This window comes from Mus musculus, chromosome X (assembly GCF_000001635.26).
Source record: "Mus musculus strain C57BL/6J chromosome X, GRCm38.p6 C57BL/6J".
NCBI classification, from domain to species: Eukaryota; Metazoa; Chordata; class Mammalia; order Rodentia; family Muridae; genus Mus; species Mus musculus.
This window is the reverse complement of record NC_000086.7, coordinates 51,416,644-51,437,189: the sequence shown is the minus strand read 5'-3', so window position 1 is coordinate 51,437,189 and position 20,546 is coordinate 51,416,644. Positions and strand designations below refer to the sequence as shown.

At 41.1% G+C, this 20,546-nt stretch overlaps 1 protein-coding gene across 7 annotated transcripts in view; it reads left to right on the top strand.

Moving 5' to 3' along the window:
• Hs6st2 (heparan sulfate 6-O-sulfotransferase 2) overlaps window positions 1-20,546 on the top strand; it is a 295,069-nt gene that overhangs the window by 244,516 nt on the left and 30,007 nt on the right. For 5 of the 7 annotated variants that reach the window (NM_001077202.2, NM_001290468.1, XM_006541516.3 and 2 more), the window contains one exon: window positions 8,446-8,532. The exons of the other annotated variants lie outside the window; for them this stretch is intronic. In NM_001077202.2, the coding sequence (NP_001070670.1) occupies window positions 8,446-8,532 (87 nt within the window). The remainder of the gene's footprint in view (window positions 1-8,445; window positions 8,533-20,546) is intronic. 7 annotated transcript variants of the gene reach the window in all.

Here is a 20,546-nt window from a genome sequence, read left to right as displayed (position 1 = left end):
GTGTGGAATCCTGTGTGGGCCCTTGCGGGTGTCAGGCGACTCAGCTGGCAAGGTAGCCGGGGCTCGAGTGGAGTGGAAGGGGTTTGTGCCCCAGATCAAGCCCGGGTAGCCTGCTTCCCTATGTACCGCAGTCTCAAGTTCCACGCGATTGGATTGGGGTAGGCGCTGTGTTCCACTCACCAGAGGTCTTAGGGTCCCGTGGGGAGTCCCGTGTGGGCCCTTGCGGGTGTTGGGCAAGACTCTGCTGTCAAGGTAGCCCGGGGCTCGAGTCTCGAGTCGAGCGGAAGGGACTTGTGCCCCAGATCAGGTCCGGGTAGCCTGCTTCCCTATGTACCGCAGTCTCAAGTTCCGCGCGATTGGATTGGGGCAGGCACTGTGATCCACTCACCAGAGGTCTTAGGGTCCCGTGGGGAGTCCCGTGTGGACCCTTGCGGGTGTTGGGCAAGACTCTGCTGGCAAGGTAGCCCGGGGCTCGAGTCTCGAGTCGAGCGGAAGGGCTGATTTAGTCTTTAATATTTGGTGAGTCCCGGGAAATCGTGGACAAAGCAAAAGATATGAGCTGGAAACGAATTTTGTGTTAAATGATTAATGTTGTTCATAAGCCAGTGTCCTTCCTACACTAAGATGGCAGCATTATGGAAGGAACTGTGTAATGGGTTTCTATTAAGGACTGACAAAGTCATTTCTACCCACTCTGTACCTAGCTAACTTTGTCAACTGTAAGTGATCTAGCTCACCTAGGGGATGGGGACAAGCTAACAAGAGAGACATGATGAAGAAAGCTACTGAGGTGTATAAGTATCAAGGCTTGCACTTTCCCTCATTAACACTGAACTTTATACAATGAAATCAATCACCATGTCCTCTTTTACTTGGATTTCTGGTCTATAGATCTTTGCAAAGCCTTTGCAATACTCACAACCTAAGAACAAAGGCTAGCCACCAGAAATACTTGCTCCTTAATCATAAGGACCAAGGGTCCATCGGGTCTCACTTCTTGTCTTATGGCCTAGATCACCCCTTTGGAGCTGAGATTAACTTCTTACTCTGCCTTTCCTCTAGAATTCCAGTGCCACCTCTTTACAAGTCTGACCAAAATTGTCCATCCCATAATCCAGCTTGATATGTGCCAAGCCAAATCATTTCTAGTCTTTTATAACCTATACTTCCTCCCAACTAATTTCTTTCACCAGGAGAACAGATTTGTTTCCCAGTCATGTGGTTTCTGAACATTCTCTGCAGCTGTCATTCAGAGTTTATTTTCATTCCTCCAATGTAGTCAATCTTTATGTTTTCTTTTTCTATTCAGGGCATGGTTTCATTCTTTCTACCTTTCTAATGACCATGCCAGTCCAAGCCTCTTTCATATTTCGGGTCTCAATTACCCAAGGCCGTGGAATCTCAGAACTATGATTTCTGTTCAACCTCCCATCTGAGGAAGAAACACCAGAGCTTGATGTGAATACAATAATAGTGCAATAGCATTTATAACTGCTAGGGAGAGTTCCACTGGCCTCTGTTACTCTGATAGCAAGGTCCACACTCTTTCACAATATGTAAGAGACCAGCCAGCTTAAATAAAACCATAATATAATTTAAAATCTGATACACATTTTTCCCTGAGCCAGTGAGACTTTAAGGGATGTGACTATCACTGCCTTGGCAAAACAAAACAAAACAAAGCACCACCCAGCATGTGCCAATAGGGGAAGAGAGCAAAGCACCAACAATAATAATCAATGAGCTTATTGCTGCAGCCCCTGCTGCCCTGAGACGAGCTAATAGAGTGAGAAGTTAATGGAAGGGGAAGGCAAGACAACATATGTGCCGGCCTGACTTTTCTGGAAGCTTTACAATTTGTAATAGAGCAGCTGTGAGCTTCTCTGTGAATGGTTTATCTGATTGGTTTAATATCCTCTGTTTTACACATGACAGTCCTAAGACAGCAAGAAGTTTGATGTCTCACTGGCTGCTGGGATTAGAACTCAGGATTCCTACACAACTGCTTGGAGCTTAGGAGTCGTTCCTGAGAGATTATACTTAGACTATGAGACATAGCCATAAAGATGAGCCTTTGTCTTCTCTGCAAAGCCTCGGTTGCTAGCCATGTGTAAGTCAAGGGAGAGAAACAAAATAAAGTGCATCCTAGAGAACTGACCTTCCTCTGCTTGGTGAGGGACAGTAATAGAGATAGAGTATAAGAGACTAAATGGACCACACACTCAAAATCAAACACTTCAGGTAGAAGGCAGGGGAATGAAAAAGTTGTGCGGGGGGGAGAAAAATCCACTCAGGACACAGCAAGGCAGGAAAATGAAATAGAGATGCTTCATCACCTTTCATTAAGGGAGTCGATATTTGAAGAGCTTTCTTCCTCAGTAACAGAACAAGGGCAAACTACTTCAAAAAGTGGAGGTATCTTGGAGAAGAGAAAGGCAGGCCCTCACCAAGAGGTATTTGGGATTTAAAAGCTTTCCCCAAGGATTTCCACTTGGCTGACAGATTGTTGAGGGCACTCAAACATTTGTTTGGGAAACACACTGGATGAGCTTGTATCCAGGCTACTGGCTGTTTTAAGTGCATTTCCCAAACCTGGGAATTTCCTGGAGCCTAGATTCTTTGCTAAGAGCCTAGAATCAGCTACTCCTCCCCCCCCCCCACAAGAGACACTTAGAACAAGCCCTCAACATCTCTATTATCACTTACAAGAGCATGCATTGGAAATCATTAAAAAGCTATATGGTTGCAACAGGCTTAGTACTGTTGCATCATCCAAGCATGTTTGCTTTAAATATTTTTTCAAAACTCACCTGTCTTTACAGTATACAGTAAGCAGACTCCAGTTTTTCTGGACTATTCATGAGGCATGGAAAAAAATGTGTATGTCACCATTGTTTTTTCTAACATTGTTGCCAGACACTTTAATCTTTGATGGTAATCTTTCCCTCTGAGCCCAAAGGCAGGGCACTTTTCATTTATTCACTCAAGATATTTTGATGTGCTTGCTTTGCATGTTTTCTGTTGCATTAACCAAATTCATGAGCATGAAATAGTTACAGGGAACGCCAGTTTGTTTATCACGGTTGTAAAGGCATTGAAGATGGAGATGGGACAGTTTGATGTCCATTGTCTGAAACCAAAATGACCACCCCATCCACTCCTGCTGGGGTTTGCTCATTCAGTCATATCTGAAGTCCTCCTGCTGCTCCACAGATGGAAGGATATGTGAGAGTAGCAAACAGGTATGGGCTGAAGGGAGCAGACGTATTGTGTAGAGATAGACTCCCCCGAAAGCATCCTTCTCTTCCAATTAAATAACCCATTCATAAAAGCTCTGGCGCTATAACCCAAATGTTTCTGTTAAATGCTTCACACCTACCAATATTGTTAATTTGGAGACCAACCCTTGATATGGTTTTTCCCCAGGACAAAGGATGTTTAAATCCGAACAAGCACTGACTGACTTTAAAGTTAAAGCAATAAAATATAAGCAGCACTGTGGAACCATGTGGTCAGTGCTCAAAAATGATCTGGTGACAGTAGTCTGCAGTCGAGCATGCAATTTCAGGTTCTTAGGACTCTGAAAATTCATTTTTACAATTTCAGTAGCTTCAGAAGCAAAGTGTTTTTCTTGGACCTGGGGCCGTTTCCAAAAAGAGCTTATGATACACTATGAGAAATACAGATTTCTGCCTGCCCATCAAAAAAAAATGGGCTAAGTCACTGGGGCATGTAGTTTGGTAGAGGGTATGACCTGCATGTATGAGGTTCTAGCTTCAATCCCAAATAGCAGTTAAAAAAGTCAGTTGTGTTTTCAACCACTAAGTTCTTTGTTCATAATTATTCCTCTGGCAACAAAGAAACAAACAAATAAACAACAGTAATAGGTCTGGTTGTCTGACAATGGATATCAAATTATCCCACCAGGAACCCTTTGAGAATGCTGTAGACTTGGGTCCATCACAGTTTTTCCACTTAGATCGAATATATACAGGAGCTTCTTTTACCCTTGTAGCCTTTAGGGCATATATGGAGCCTGGGGGGGGCCTCCTTGCTACTGGTAGTTAGTGAAGAAAGCCCACCAGTCAGTCAGAGGAGGGCTGGCCTGCATTAACTTTTCTTATCAGAAACTCACCTGGAATTGGTTTCACAAGACTTTGATGGGGCCCTGAGGCTAGCCAGAATCTTATCTCAGAAGATGATATGACTCAGGTGGGGCTCAAGAAGCTTGGACCCTGACCTTTTGGGGTCTCAACCACAGCTCTCAAGATTACAATTTAAAGAGATGAAAGTGGAGAGGACTGACAAGCAGTGTAGAAACAGATCAAACAAGTGGCAACTGAGTATGTCTGTTTCAGATGCATAGGTTAGGAACTAGGTCAAATTTAGCTCAGTTCCTCTCAATTTTCATATGCCACAAATTACCATCTATAAAGCTTAGAAGCAAGCAAGACATTCCTGTAAGTCCCTAGGATTGTTCGAGATGTTTCAGAGACCAGAATTCTTGGCAGCATCTTAATCCTTGGGCCTTTAAACCCGTGTCTTTCCAGCTCTTTGAGGCTCCCAGTAGTCTATTGAAGCAGTATTTCCTCTTTATCTCTTCTGAGGCACTGTGGGAGAATTCAAGGCCCTCAGAATTCCTGCTTTCATTCTTTGTGTTGCAAGGTTTGAGATTTATAGCATCTTGTTCGGGTTTCTCTAACCAGACTAGATCTCAGAGAGAAGGAAGGATGGCTTCTTTTCACCAATATTTGGCTGACCTTTCTGTACAACTCTCCTAAGGATAGCTACACAATTGCCCTCCTAGGATCCAAGCTGCCGGAAGTTCCTCTTGCCCACTCCCCTTTCTGATACATTCCCCCACTGGGATCTCATCTGTTATTTGCACAGAATACACATTTGGAGACATTTGAGTACTTTCACCTCTGGCCTTGGTGACATACCTTCCCTGTGTGATTTATTCTTGAGAATGTTTGTGTTTGTTTCCATTCCCCTCAGATTTGCACTTTGGGGGATTTGGCTGTAGGTCTAGGGGATGGAGTGGAGTCAGATCATTTCCATCATTAAAAGGTTGCTGCCCCAGTATAACCCACCTCCAGAGAAGCAGTTAACAATAAGTCTGCCATTACAGACTGATGTCTGGCTTTTGCAGTCACAGAGGTGGGGATTTAACAGCGAGAATGGGTGTTGTTTTATTCAAAAGTACTGGGATGACTAAACTTCTGGGCACACAATCTGAGCCTGTAGTGTGTGCAGGGTGATTTAGAAGATCTTTGGTTTTAGAGTGCTTCCAACAAATTCCCCACTGCCTACTGTGTGAGTGACGGATTGGAAGAGGCCCAGTGCCCAGGAATGTAGAAGTGAGATGGCTGGGATCTACTTGCACTCTTCTCTCTTTTGAGTCAGGGCTCCTGGTAGCCCATCCTGCCCTCAGACTTGATTCACAACTGAGTACGATCCTAAACTTTTTATCCTCCCATTTCCACCTCCAAAGTGCTGGGTTACAGATGTACACAGCCACCCGTTTTCATCTGTGGTGCTGGGGATCCAAGCAAGAGATTCATATACAGACATTTTTCAACTAACTGAGCTCTAGCCCCGGATTCTTTTTATGCTTTGAAACCAAAAGCTTATTGCATCCTTTGCATCAGACTTCACACAGTGGTTCAAAACCACAGTTTTGAATGATTCTCAATATGAATGTACATCCTTTTCCTGTGCCCCACTCTTCTCCCTCCCTTCCCTTCCTTCCTTCTTTCCTTCCTTCTGCTATCTATTACCATCCAAAGTAACAGGTATCCTTAAGATATTTTCTTTTTTTATTAGATATTTTCTTTATTTACCTTTCAAATGCTATCCCGAAAGTCCCCATACCCTCCCCCCACCCTGCTCCCCAACCCACCCACTCCCACTTCTTGGCCCTGGCATTCCCCTGTATTGGGGCATATAAAGTTTGCAAGACCAATGGGCCTCTCTTCCCAATGATGGCCGACTAGGCCATCTTCTGCTACATATGCAGCTAGAGACAAGAGCTCCGGGGTACTGGTTAGTTCATATTGTTGTTCCACCTATAGGGTTGCAGGCCCCTTCAGCTCCTTGGGTACTTTCTCTAGCTTCTCCATTGGGGACCCTGTGTTCCATCCTATAGATGACTGTGAGCATCCACTTCTGTATTTGCCAGGCACTGGCATAGCCTCACAAGAGACAGCTATATCAGGGTCCTTTCATCAAAATCTTGCTGTTGTATGCAATAGTGTCTGCATTTGGTAGCTGATTATGGGATGGATCCCCAGGTGGGGCACTCTCTGGATAGTCCTTCCTTCCATCTCAGCTCCAAATTTTGTCTCTGTAACTCCCTCCATGGGTATTTTGTTCCCCATTCTAAGGAGGAACGAAGTATCCACACTTTGGTCTTCCTTCTTGAGCTTCATGTGGTCTGTGAATTGTATCTTGGGTATTCTGAGCTTTGGGCTACTATCCACTTATCAATGAGTGCATACCATGTATGTTCTTTTGTGATTGGATTACCTCACTCAGGATGATATCCTCTAGATCCATCCATTTGCCTAAGAATTTCATAAATTCATTGTTTCATACATACTTCTGATTGCTCTTTCTGACCCAGAATCTTTTGTCCAGATTTGAATTGTGACAACCAATTTCTGGCCTTGTTCTACACAGAGAGTATAACTGATTCAACCCTGAACTACCTAAGGAGTTCTTTCACATGAAGTCATAACAGCTCCTCGGTCCCCATTAGCAGGTAGTCAGTGAACAGCATAGTTAAGGGTGTCTCTCCTACTTTGCTGTTTAGAATCTCCACATGTAACTGCAGAGCCACATACCGAGCAGCAGTATCAGAGCCCACCTGCATAGCTCCCATCTAACTGGGATGGTTTTGGCCCTCATGGACACTCAGTCACCTGATTAGTGTTTGTCTGTGTGTATACATCTTATTACCTTTATAATCACCTCTCATCATCTCTTGTTCCAATCACACCCTGATGCCCTTATGAAGCCAGTGACTATAGAACAGAATGCTATTCATGACACCCTCCAAGCCTTCACATAAGTGCTTTAAAGATTCACGAGAATCTAGAAAGTTCTTTGGCAATCTCTTAGACACTATTCTCTATTCACACAAGGTCCTGGACCCATGAGTGAGATGACTCAGCAGGTAAAGGTGATCTCTGACTAGACCCAGCAACCCCATTTGGCCATGGAAACCTTTGGCTGAAGGAGAAACAACTGAAAACTGTTTCCTGACTTCCATATGCACACCATGATGCACACACCTGCACATCTCCAAGCAAATATTGTGTGCATGTGTGCATGTGCAGGCGCGCGTGTGTGTGCGCGTGCGCTGCCACACACACACACACACACACACACACATAATAAATTTTCAAATTTTACCTAGAACAACAAGACAGGCAACTTTTACCTTCGCTATATATAAGATGTTATGCTAACAAAGATTTTAGTAACAGAAAAAATTTCTGATGAAATTAGGATAAAAAAAAATTCTACATGTCAAATAGAGAGAAAGGCATTGAGTTGGTTTCCATGGAAATCTAAAGATGAAGTAAAGTATTAATTTCAAGGCAAAGCAGCTGAGTTGAAGATAATGGTAAAATAGTTTGATAAAGGAAATAGAATAAAGTAATCAAGGAGACTCCAATCAATTATGCCTCTTTGTTTACCTCGAGGTGATTAATTTGCCTTCGTTTATTAACCTGATGAGATTAAGCAGACCCTTCCTTGTGATTTATTTAGTAATTGTTTCCAAGGTTTGACATAAGCTGTGGAATTATTGAAGGTGGAAATTTAAATTCAATTACTCATGAAGCAAGTGGTGCTTCTCTGGCAAGAGTATCTCAATTCACGGCCTTCCCATGCAACATTATGAGTGAAAATTATAAATTCATCTAGTGATAGTTTCTCCCAAAGACATTTTGAAGTCTTTGGGGTATGGTATCCACATCCTTTACTGAAAGTCAGCAGCTTTAGAACTGAACTTACTTACAGTGCAGACACTCCAGTGGCTGGAAATTTAAGAGTCTTTGGTTTTGGTTTTCGTTGAAAAGAAACTATTCTCTTCTGACTAAGTATTTTATACCTTTTTTTTTTTCCACTAGAGCCTTCTTGGAAGCTTGAGCTATAGTGGTACCATTATTGGAAACTAACAGGTTAAACTGTGGATCTCTAAAAGGCTGTTCTTTTATTTGACCTTGACTAATAGTTCCCACAGTCTTTGACATTGAAGGACATCACTGGATAAAAAGATGCTGAGAGAGAGATATGGGGGGGGGGAGGAGAAAGAGAGGGAAAAAGAGGGAGAGGGAGGGAAAAGGAGGGAAAGGGGTCTTAAAAATCGTTAAGTGAAATAACTAATTGCTTTTTGTCTCCGTGTTCTTTGTATATGTTTTTGTTCGGTGGGTATAGTAAGGATAGATGGGGTTCTTCAAACTTCAACTCAGGCGCCAACTCTCCATCCTCCACAAAGCCCCGGAGCACATCGAAGAGTGGGAAGTAAGTGAACAGTGCTGTTATGCATCTCACAGAGTTACCACAAAGCCATGTGCCCTCACTTCATCATTCATCCTTAACCATTCAGCGAAGATGTGTGTGATGCTTTTTGTGTGCTTGACAGTGATAATTTAAAGAACAGTATCTATGTAGGTGATACTGGTGTAAGGACGAGGGAGGGGGAAGAAAAGCCAAGAGATGATTTTGCAGAAGTGAAGAATAAGGACGTATGTCTGGAAAGGCAGCACTGGTCCATCACTTATGCTTTGTGCAATGCATGGAAATCTGGGTTTTGAGATTTGGGGTTGAATTAAACCGATCTGGAAAGCCAGTTCATAATTGTCCTCATTTAAATACATTTACATTTTCATTGTATCACTGACTACACGATGTGTTTATTCTTTTCACAATAACTAGCATGTGCATCCTATATCTGGTTTTTTTTGCATTGCCAAAACTTGTGTTGGTTAGATATTTGTGGTAGTATATTTTTGTCTTTAAGATGGTTCCAGAAGACAGCTTTAGCTAATCTCTCATCTTGGAGAGTACATGGTATTCTGTGGTGTGTCCCCATACAGATGACATAACTTCTGTTAGGCAATGCCCTCTCCAAGTAGCTGCAGCCATTTTGCCAACAACTCAGCTTTTCTCATAGGCTCTTTCCCAAGGATGTTGTGCTTTGTGCTGGCCTGTGTCTAGAAGATGAAAGATGCCTCCATTACACTAGAAGCTCTAATTGAATAATAAGATATGTCATGACAAGAGCAAGGCTCTACAATGGAAGGTGGATTTGTAATGGTCATGTATTATATATATTCAGCACTGGACACTAAATACTGCACTTGAAATATGACCTTCTATTCAATTCCCAATGTGAAATATCTACTGGCTGCAGCTTTCCCCTTCTTTTTTACTTCCTGAATACCGTTTCAGTTTTACATATTAAGTCAATCATGGCCTCTCCATGAAAATACGAAAAGTGGTGACAAGAATATGAGACTAACTCTCTGAACAGTTAGAATTCATTTCAGTTATTTATCGCCAAGCATTCTGGTCAAAATGCTGTATAAATTATGGAGGAATGGAACTGATATGCCCTTTTCCAAACAGCTGATGGTTTCCAAATTAGTCCCACTCCATTGTTACCGCACACTCTCAGTTCACAATGAAGCACTGGAGAGTTGTTTTAACTCCGGGCTTGTAGAAATGATAGACCCTGTCTGGGCACAGTCCTTCTCACACACACACCTGTCACACTGATGATTCCACAGTGAAATTTTTATTCATTAGACCCTGATGTATAATCCTGGATATTTGTGATTTGCAGATGCACATTAAAAAGGAGCATTGCTTTGTTTCTTCGGACTTTGCAGGTGCCCAATCTACTAAGTGAAAATGCTCTGTGTATCACGTAAAGAGCAGTTGGTATAAGTGAAATTGATATAGAAGATGCATGCTGAATACTGTACTCAGCTTGTTCACAATTGGAGGGCTGAATAAATGCATGCCCAAGTAGCCATGATCCATCCTAAGCTTCTACCATTTCTGCAGTCTGAGAGGCATCTTTTTTTTTTTATTACAGACAGAACAACTGTCTTCTCATCAACATGGTTAACTTCTAACTTCTCATCAGCATGGTTAACTATTAGAATTAAATTAGAACGTTTTCAGTCTCCTTCTTCATGGTTGTGTGGGCCAGATCCCTTTGTATCACTTCTCTCCCATTGGTTTGCAGAGGTAGAATTTTTTTTCTTAGTCTGTTACTGCATATTTCCTCTGCCTTAGGCTATCTTTGGCCTCAGAAACAGTGCTGGTGTTCCATGGCTGTGGTAAGACACTTGGGGGCCTTCTTCACACCTATTAGAATACTGTCTATCAAAGTTTAGGTATTCCGCTGTGAGGCTCAGAGAAAGGTGTTCTATATACTTCCTGCTGAGTTGTCCTTGCACTTTCTTGGCTGCAGGGTGTATAGTGGTAGCTACAGCCAGCATCGAAGGTGCCATTCTGCTGGGTTTTCTGGTGTTATTTGATCTAATGACAGTAAGATGTATAGTTACAGAGTAGTTTTTTTTCTTTTTAGTTTCTCTGTGCTATTTTTGAGGCTAGATATAGGCTGCAAGAGAGAAAGCATGTATGTCTCTGAAAAGAAGTCAGCTATTCTATTTTCTGAAGAAATATAAAATCCAAAAGTCAAGCTGTGTCAAGTTCGCCTCATGACAAAAATTAATAACCTATATGTATTTCTTGTGTGCTCATGTGCCAGCCTGTGTATGGTTCATGTGGTACATTTTTTTCCTCATTAATCCTTGCTCATATGAAACTCACAAAGTAGATTTTATTATTATTATTATTATTATTATTATTATTATTATTTCTACTTTACAAGTGAAGACATCATGATTCAGGAGATAATATATTTAATTTAGATCTATATTTTTTGCAAGGACCATCTTTGATTCAAGTCCTAGAAGTTATTATAATATATATTTATGAAATGGAGGAGGAGAGAGAGTGAATCTACTTTGTACCTCTGTGCTATATCCTGGGGCCCCATAGGTAATAAATAAAACATTCAACAAGGACCAAGGAGCTCACAGTCTTGGTAAAGAAAACTGAGAATGATGATATGCTGCTTAAGCGATGCAATGGAATACTCACAGGCTGTGTTTGGAGTTACCCTTGACCAATGCAATTATTGGGCTACAGTGGTCAAATCATGTGGGAATACTGGTGAAATAAATTCTAAACCCTTTAATGTTATCAATATTCACCTCTCAAGTAACAAGGCTAGGTGAAGTACAGAAAAAAATGCAACTTGCAGGGCTTGGGAGGTGTTTCAGTGGGTGGAGCACTTTCTCTGCAAATATAAAGACCTGTGTTCAAATTCCTCTTGCCAGCACAGTGTATGATAAGCATATGCCTATAACTCCAGTGTTAGGGGATGGAAGCAAGTGAGTGCCAGGAGCTTGCTTGCTAGCCAAATTCAGTGAAACTGGAAAGGTGAGCTTTGAGTTCTGTTTCAAGGAAAGAAGGCAAACCATAAAGACCCATTACACCCTCCCCTTGTCTCATGTGTGATTGTATGAAGACATGCTTATCTGCACACACACATACATATACCATGCTCACCCACTTGCTCACCCTTCCTCTTTCCACAGAGAAAATACATGCTGGATGGATAGGTGGATTAGAGAAATGGGAGTTGTGGTGTAGGTCAATGTTAAAACTGCATGAGCAATTACTCCTTCTGATGTTCCACCTATTTAGAGCCCACTGAAGTCCAGTGAGGCATAGGCAGTGCGGAGCACAGGAAACATCCAGCTTGGAAGTTGTGTCAATTCTGCTTTCTCTGTTGCATTGCCCAGATCTGAAGCTGGACAGCCAACCTTCTGTTTTAGGGAGGAACAGATGGAGTGGGATATATCTGGGCAGCAGAGCCAGACCACCCTGGCAATGACTTCCAGCGAGGAGCAAGCAATTTCTTCAGTGTTGACAGTGAGTCAGATTGACAAGACAGAGACAGAAATCAGAACGGAACCAATCGTTTAGACCAAACAGTGTAACTTTTCCAGGTGCTGCTGACCCATGACCAACGAGGTCAGGCCACAGCTCTGAGCCTCACATGAAGCTTCTTTTTGGAATATAAACATGTTACTCTGCCCAACACAGCAGTCCATAGTCAATCAGTTTACTTCTTCCTGGATCGTCTGCAGAAGGCGCTGAAACTTTCAAGGCTTACAATGCGTAGCTACCACAAGGAGCTCTCCAAGTATTCAATTTGGCTTACTTGTTTTGGTTTCTTGAGATATTAGCCCTACTATGTTGCCCAGTCTGGCTTTGAACTCATAAGTTCTTTACACTCTTGGATTAGGGACATCTGTCACCATATCTTAAAGGTGCTCATTTTGTATCAGAATATTTTCAATCTTTACATGAGACTAGTTCTTTTGTTGGACAGATTGCAGATAAGGACACCACCACTAACGAAAGGTAAATCACTCCCCCTGAGTCACACATCCAGTCAGTAGAAGATGGCAGCCTAGAATCCTGGTCATCTAATGCTGTCCTCAAAACCCCATGTTCAGTAAGGACTAGTATCATTCTCCCAGAGAACATCACTTCAGCTCCTGGCCCATTTTGGTCTCTGAGGTCCAACAATGTGCTTTGTTCTCCATATCCCATGATACATGGATTGGGGGGCATTCAGTGAAGATAGAGAATTTGGACGAATTGGAATCATTCCGCTTTATACAAAATATAGCAGTAGTGGTGGAGAAAGGGAAAAGGTGTGCCCCGTCTCTAGTTCTTCATTTCTGTCTGAAATGCCATTCTATATCCTGTGTTTGGAGAGGGGCTCTTTCCCAACATTGTTGCACTGTCTGAAGCTTTTAATGTAATGCTTTGCTGGTGAGTGATGCAGTAATTAGAATGTAAACAACAACACAGATGTTTTCTCTCAAATCAAACAACTCATGCTGGTGGTCATTTCTATGTAGAGCTATAGATGCTCTTCAACTTATACTAGGCTTTTGTCCTGATAAACTCATCATCAGCTGGAAATATCATCTTAAAATACATTGAAATGCTAATGAGATAGCTTAGTCAGTAAAGTGCTTACCATATAAGCATGATGACATACCTGAGCTCCTTCCCCAGAACCTATACACGAATGTTTAGCACATGTGTGTAATCCCAGCACCGTGAAGGCTGACACAAACATCCCTTAGGATAACTGACTATCCATCCTAAATGGTTTGATGGGATCCAGACCAGTAAGAGACCTTTAGCTTCCACATGCTCATACTCTTACATGTGTGTGGATGTTCTTAGGAGGCTGAGAGAGACAGACTGTGAATTTGAGGTCAGCCTGGGCTGCATAGCAGAGCCCTGTCTCAAAAAAATGTACTTAATAAACTTAAGTATTGAATGTCCAATGTGCCACTCATGCTACTGGGTTTGAACACTTGGACCCTAGCTATTGGTGCTGTTCTGAGAGGTTATGGAACCATTTACATCCTGTGCCTGGTATGGATGTAGGGCCATATGAATGGGGCTTATGCTTAAACTATCTCTGCTTTTACCCTATGCTCTTTGCTTCCAGACATGGTAGCTGTTATAACAAACTAGTCCACAAACTCTTGCCACTACAGACTGACCAAGGCTGAGAGCTAGTATGCTTTCTTTGTCTTTCTAGACTGTATTCCCAGGATTGTGAGCCAAAATAAAGCTCTCCTCCTTCAGTCATATCAGTCAAATATTTTGGTACAATAAGTGTGTGTGTGTGTGTGTGTGTGTGTGTGTGTGTATACCAATATGTCCAATATAGTATATATTATCCAGGGATACCCATTAAATTAGATTGCATGCAGATGAGATACTAGAAATCAGTTAATCTCAGTATGAGCTATTTTAACATAGGCTGAGACTATGGAAAGGCATGGACCAATTCCTAATTTTAAATACTTCTTTTTTCTTGATGTAAGGCCTTACTATATAGCCCAGGTTGGTCTGGGGCTTGCTATGTAGGCCAGACTGGCCTTGATCTCATTGAAGTCTGCCTTCCTCTGCCACCTTAGTACTGGGATTTAAGGCATATACCACCATGTGTGGCTCAAATACTCTTGAAGGCCATTAATATTAAAAGTCAGGCCAGATCAACCAACCATGGTATCTGGTAAGTGATACCATAAATGGTAAACTAAGTACTGTAAGTATTTGATTAAATGCTAATGGAAGGGAATAACAGTTACATGATAAAATGACAAGGTCCAACTTTTGCTCATGTCACAAATCTGCCCAGGATTCACTAATAGCAGATGCTACAGGATGACTGATTACAACCAAGACTGGCTGAAAGATTTATCACAGAGAGAATTCTGTTATCTACTTGTCAGGATCTTAATGGGAGTAGGGTGGAACATGGCTTTGGTTGGCTTTCCTGTTTCAGGAAGAAGTGAGGGCTTGCTTGCTCTGCAGAGGCTCACTCAAGTGTTTGGTCTAGCTATATATACATGTTCGTTACAGGAAGAAGTATGTGTTATAGCATGCTTGTTCTTTCCTCTTATTGAGACACATGTGTTTGTTCTGAGCAAGGAAGCTGTAAATGCTTCGAGCAAAATTCTGGTATGCTCTATTTTAATCAAGTATTTAAGTATTCAACTTTTCATACGATTTTGTAATTTTAGGTGACATTATTATCAATAGTGTGTCCTTTGATTGGCTATTAGACCAACACAACAAAGCGCATACAAAACCAAAGTATTAAACTGATTGTTTGATTTCTCCCTCCCTCGTTGCTTCTTTATAAGAAAGGGGATAAAACAGCCCCTAAGTAGACGTCCACAAAACAAGTTCCATTGTAGTCTGACTTTTCCTTCTGTAGCCAGGTTACTAAGGACTTTCAGTTAAAAAGGAAATTTTCAGATAAATCCCAGAAAACAACATTTATTAATAAGGCAAGAAGCTTAAATTAGCCACTTTTTAAAAAGATTTACAGTAGCCAGGGATAAATAACATAAACTTCCCATACTTTGATGCTTTGATGTTTAACCTCAGGCTAAGCAGCTACAGTACACGCTTGTCCCAATACTTCTTAAAATAAATTAACCAGGCAGCCTTGTGTTCATGAAAAATATCATCCTTGGAATCGGATAGACCTGGATTTGAATACTGGCTCTCCTTCTTCATAAGTTTCTATGTACCTCGCTGGGCTGTTGTGAGGATTAAATATTCTAATCCGAGTAGAGCTTTCATAGTGCCTGGCAAGTGGCAAGTGTTCACTAAATGTCAACTGGTGATTATGTAGGTTTCCTTTGCCAGTATATTACAGCTGGGGACAACATGACCTGGCCAATAGGATTAATGCCAGTAGAATTCTGATAAGCTCTGGTTGGCTCTGCTTATTTGCTTATCTACCTTGCCAGCTCTTGAAGTGGAGCAACAGTAACCTCATGCTAGCATATGCATAATACACTTTGCAAAAGAGAACTAATGAATGACACATCTAGAAAAAAGGACACTTGTGAGCAAGTTCCCACACCCCTCCATCTGGTATAGTATATGTACTGAATGTAAGTGACCCTCCCAAGGAGTACAGGTCAGGACTGTCCCTGATGGGTGCCTGCCTCTTGGGAAAGTGTGTTCAGCTGGGTGAACCTTGGAAAACAGGACCTACCTTTTTTGTTGTTGTTGTTGTCTACCACCCAACACAAACACTTTCCATATAAATTCAAGGAGGCAAGGTGCTGCTGCTCTCTGGAGTAAGGGTCCCCCAGATACTTGCAAGCTAAGGGAATTACAGATGCTAGAGAAACGGTATCAGTGAATGCGTCTGGAACAGGTGTATTGGTTTTCAGACAACGGGCCAATGGAGTGTAGACTACTTTGTCTTGCACTACTACGATTGTATGGAAACAGGAAGTGACAGTGGCATGCCGTCTAGATCACTATTGGGAATCCAACACTGCCTTACAATCTGGAATGTGCAATAGTTCTAAAACAGAGTAGAGGATTTTAATTCGAAACCCAGTTTGTCAATATTTGTCTTTTCAGAATCATGCTCTGACTTCATCTCTTAAAAATCCCCTCCCTGACTCAAAGTCACAAAGGTTCACTCCTCTATTTCTTCTAGAAGTTTTATACTTTTATCTGTTCTATTTAGACTAATTATTCATTTTGAATTAAGGTTTGTGTGTGGTAGTGGGGGAAAGTTTTTTTAATTTATTTTTTACACTCCATATTCCAATCCCCACCCCTTCCCATTCACCATCCGACTGCTCCACATCCCACACCTCCTCCCCAACCCTACCTGACCTCTAAACTCCCTGGGGCCTCCAGTCTCTTGAGTGTTAAGTGCATCATCTCTGAATGAACATAGACCCAGAAGTCCTCTACTGTATGTGTGTTGGGGACCTCATATCAGCTGGTGTATGCTGCCTGTTTGGTGGTCCAGTGTTTGAGAGATCTTGGCAGTCCAGATTAATTGAGAGTTTTTAATGTACATATTGTACTTTTTTGTTGCTGTAGTAAAACACCATGACCAAGAGTGACTTCTGAAATACTTTGCCTTATGTTTCCAGAGGGAAAGTCCTTAATGATAGTGGAGGCATGGCCACAGGTAAAGGGAGCAGGAGGCCTAGAGATCACATCTCCACCCATGCATAGGAAGCAGAGAGAATGAACTACAAGGGGGATGAGGCTACAAAAGCTTAAAGCCTGCTCCAGTGATGTACTCCCTCCTAAAGGTTTCATAACCTCCCTAACCAGTGTCACCAGCTGGAACCAATTGTTCAAACACCTGTGCCTATGGGAGCAGTGCATGAAAACTGCTGCACATATAGATATCTGATCGTGTGAGTTCCATTTCTTAACATCATCCTTTTTTTAAAAAAAAAATCAAACTATCTTGGCACCTTTGGTAAAATCAACTGTGCTGTATCTAGATTCTCAGTTCCATTCCATTAAATGACATGGTTTTTCATGTGCTAATACCATTGTATGTCGATTGCTGTAGCTTTCTACTAAGCTTTCAAATCAGGTGATCTGAGCCCACCCACTTCATTCTTTCTTTGCAGAGTTGTTTGCAAAGTTTAGATCTTTTCTGTTTCTATGTGATGTCTTAGAACATCCTATACAGTTATAATTCACTCTAAAAATTCTACTAGGATTTTTGGCATAGATTGCATTAAATCTGTGCACGAGCTCCAGAGAGAACAAACATTTCAACAACACGGAACTGCCATGAACATTGCCTTAGATCTGTTAATGCTCTATGATTTTAAAGGTACACAGGTTTCCTATCTTTTGCAGTGTAAATGTTTAAGAATTTCATACCTTTTTGTAGTGCTTGGGATTTACATTAGGGTCTGATGTGTGCTAAGCAAGTGCTCTACTACAGAGCTACACCCTTGGTCCCAAATGTTTGATACTTTTGTTCTATGTTGCCATGGTTTGGAGTGGTTTTGATGTATAGTCGTTCATTTCAAGTATATGGAATTATAGTAGATTTTTGCCTATTAATCTTATGTACTGAAGACTTTCTAAGGTCATTAATTAATTTCAAGAGCTCTTTCTTTTTTTATATACCATTAGATGTTCTACACAGAGTATTATGTCATTTGTGAATAATGACTGTTTTATTATTCCTTTCCAATAAGACTCTTTTTTGCTTTCCTGCAATGGTTAGAAGCTCTGTTACAATGTTGGGTAGATCTGAGTTTTCGCACGTGTAAATTCTCTCCTATTTAACTTTGTTTAAAACCAGTGGAGAGATGGTTGAAAAGTGGAAGTATCCTTTGGGGATGCTACTTGTGGGAAAAAGTAGTTTAATAATAGCTATATCACATGTCAACGCTAGAGTCCAAAGCACTGGACAAAGACTTTTTAGCAGAAGGTGGACAAGGCAAATGAGTAGAAGAAAAAGGAAGAAAGAACACCTAAAGTCCATGGAAGCACATGTAGTCTTCTGATTTCATTTTGCACTTAAATTTCCCCTTTGTACTTCCTCCCCTCTCCACAAGGTATCATAGTTACAATGGCAAATTCTGAAACTCCATTGCTACTTCAAAGGTTGGAAGACTATCCGTGAAGAGCACTTCATCCTTCTGTGTATTTGCTGCTTTGCCTGTAAAATTGAAAAATGAAAATACTTTATTAATTACTGTCCTTATTTCTGTGACCAAATACCAGACAAGAAGCAATGTGAGGAGAAAAAAAAAGATTATTTTAGCTTACAATTCAAAAGGTAAGGAACACACGGTTTGAGTATAAGGTATCTAAACACATTAGGTCACCAGCTAGGATGCAGAGAGTGGATAGAAAGTGGGACTGGGCTATAAAAGCTTAAGGCTTATCCTCAGTGACCTACTTTCTCCAAAAAACATTGCTACAAACTGGAGACTAACTATTCAAATACATGAGCCCGTGGGGAATATTTTATATTCAAATAATATTTCATACTAGCAGTGCCTTCTGTATAAGGTTTTCAATTATTTTACTGAGTGCATACAATGTATGGAATATCATTCTGAAAATGCAGAAAAAGAATAATCTCCATAGTAGTCTTTGCAATTTTGCCAATTCTAGTAGAGGGATGTGGTCATTAAACAAATCATTACACGTAGGCATGGTAGTACCTACCTATAATCCCCACTCTTAGAAACCTGGGGTAGCAGAATTCCAAGTTCAAAGCTGGGCTGTGCTACGTAGTAAGATCCTGTTTCAAAAGGGAGAAAGGGGAAGAGGAGGGGGAGGATAGAGGAAATTCAGATAGAATATGGTATTTCAAATGGGAAAAAAGGCAAGGAATGAGCATAAGGAATGACCAAAGAAAAAATCTGTTGATTTAGATGAAGTGATTGTGGGAAACCTCACTAAAAGGTAATATGTGAAAGGTTTGGATTATTTAAGGGAATTGCTGCATTATCCTAGTTTCCTTTCTGTTGCTGTGATAAAATAACTTGATACAAAGCAGCTCGGAAGAGAAAGGGATTTCTTTTAGTTTATAATACCAGTTACAGTCTATCATTGTGGGAAAGTTAAGACAGGAATTTCAAGCAACTGGTGACATCAAAGTGAAGAGCAGAAAGAAATGAACTTGTATATGCCTGCCTGTTTGCACACAGCTAGATTTCTTTATTCATACAGTTCGGTATTGCTTGCCCCAGGGGATGGTGTTTCTGATACAGGGCTGGGTCTTCCCACATCAATTAACTTAGTAAGACAATCTCCCACAAACATGTCTACAGGGCAACCAAATGTAGACAGTCACTCATTGAGATTTTCTCCCTAGGTGATTCCAGGCTGGATTCTTTTCAAATCCAGAAGAGGATTTGGAAAGAATCTCATGTACCCTAAACTATATCAATGCTTTGTTCTCTGTAATTCGTTGAGTGTTTTCTGAGTCAGGCACTGTGCAGAGTTCTTTACATATTTTTCCTTGTTTGATCGTTAGAATAAGCCTATAGAGTAAGAGCTACCAGCCCCTCATAATGAGGAAGAAGTCCAAAGTCACATAGTTAATAGTTGATAGAGCCAAAACTCTTAATTTCTGTGCTTGACCCTGAGTGTAAACTCCTCTATTCTTTCTATACATACACTTTATACTTAGGCAATGTGTTAGAATTAGAGTTACAAAAATAATCAGAAGACTGGTCCTGCTTCTGGTGACCTTGGTTAGAGGGAATAACAAGTTCTGTAGGAACTGGGGTGAGTGGTTCTATCTCATCTTCCACTTGAAAATAAGGCTTGTCTTTTCTGGCTACCCCACCTGGACCTGGCTCAGAAACTTTCATGACTACCTTTATTATGTGCAAACAACCCAAGGAATGGGAAGGACAAAAATAAAGCAATATGATTGGTCAGTGATTACTACATCATTAAAAAATATATCTTGGACTTTCAAGATGATAGCTTGTCAACGTTTAAAGAAGAAAATAAGAAAGAAGACACAGATCAGTGATGAGTGAATGATATATTTTGCCTGGGAAATGCTGGCAATGCTACAAAATTCAGGCCATAATCTGTGCCTGCTTAAAGTGGTATTTGCCCTGGATAATCAAGATATCAAGTGCATTTGAAGAATAATTATTGTATATGTGCCTTGTATATCTGAAAAGGTTCTGGATGGTGAAGATAAATCAGATAAGAACATCCTGTTGTAGCTGAGGCTATAGTTCAGTTGGTGTGTTGCCTATTTAGCCAACATAGAACACTGGTCTTGAAGTTTTGATTCCGTACCGCCACATAAACTCAGGATGGTGGCACATATCTATAATCTTAGCACTGAGTAAGTAGAAGCAGAAGGATCAGAAATTCAGGGTCTGCTCTGACCATATAGCAAATTGGAGGCCAACCTGGCCTATATGAGACCCTGATATCCTCACCCACAAAAAGAAAGACAGTACCTCATATTACTGGAAATAATTTGATCACCTATTGTTTTGGGTAATTTGAATAGGGTTGGAAGAAGGCCTAGATTACTTAATCCAGGTGATCATCTATATACCATTTCCCCACTC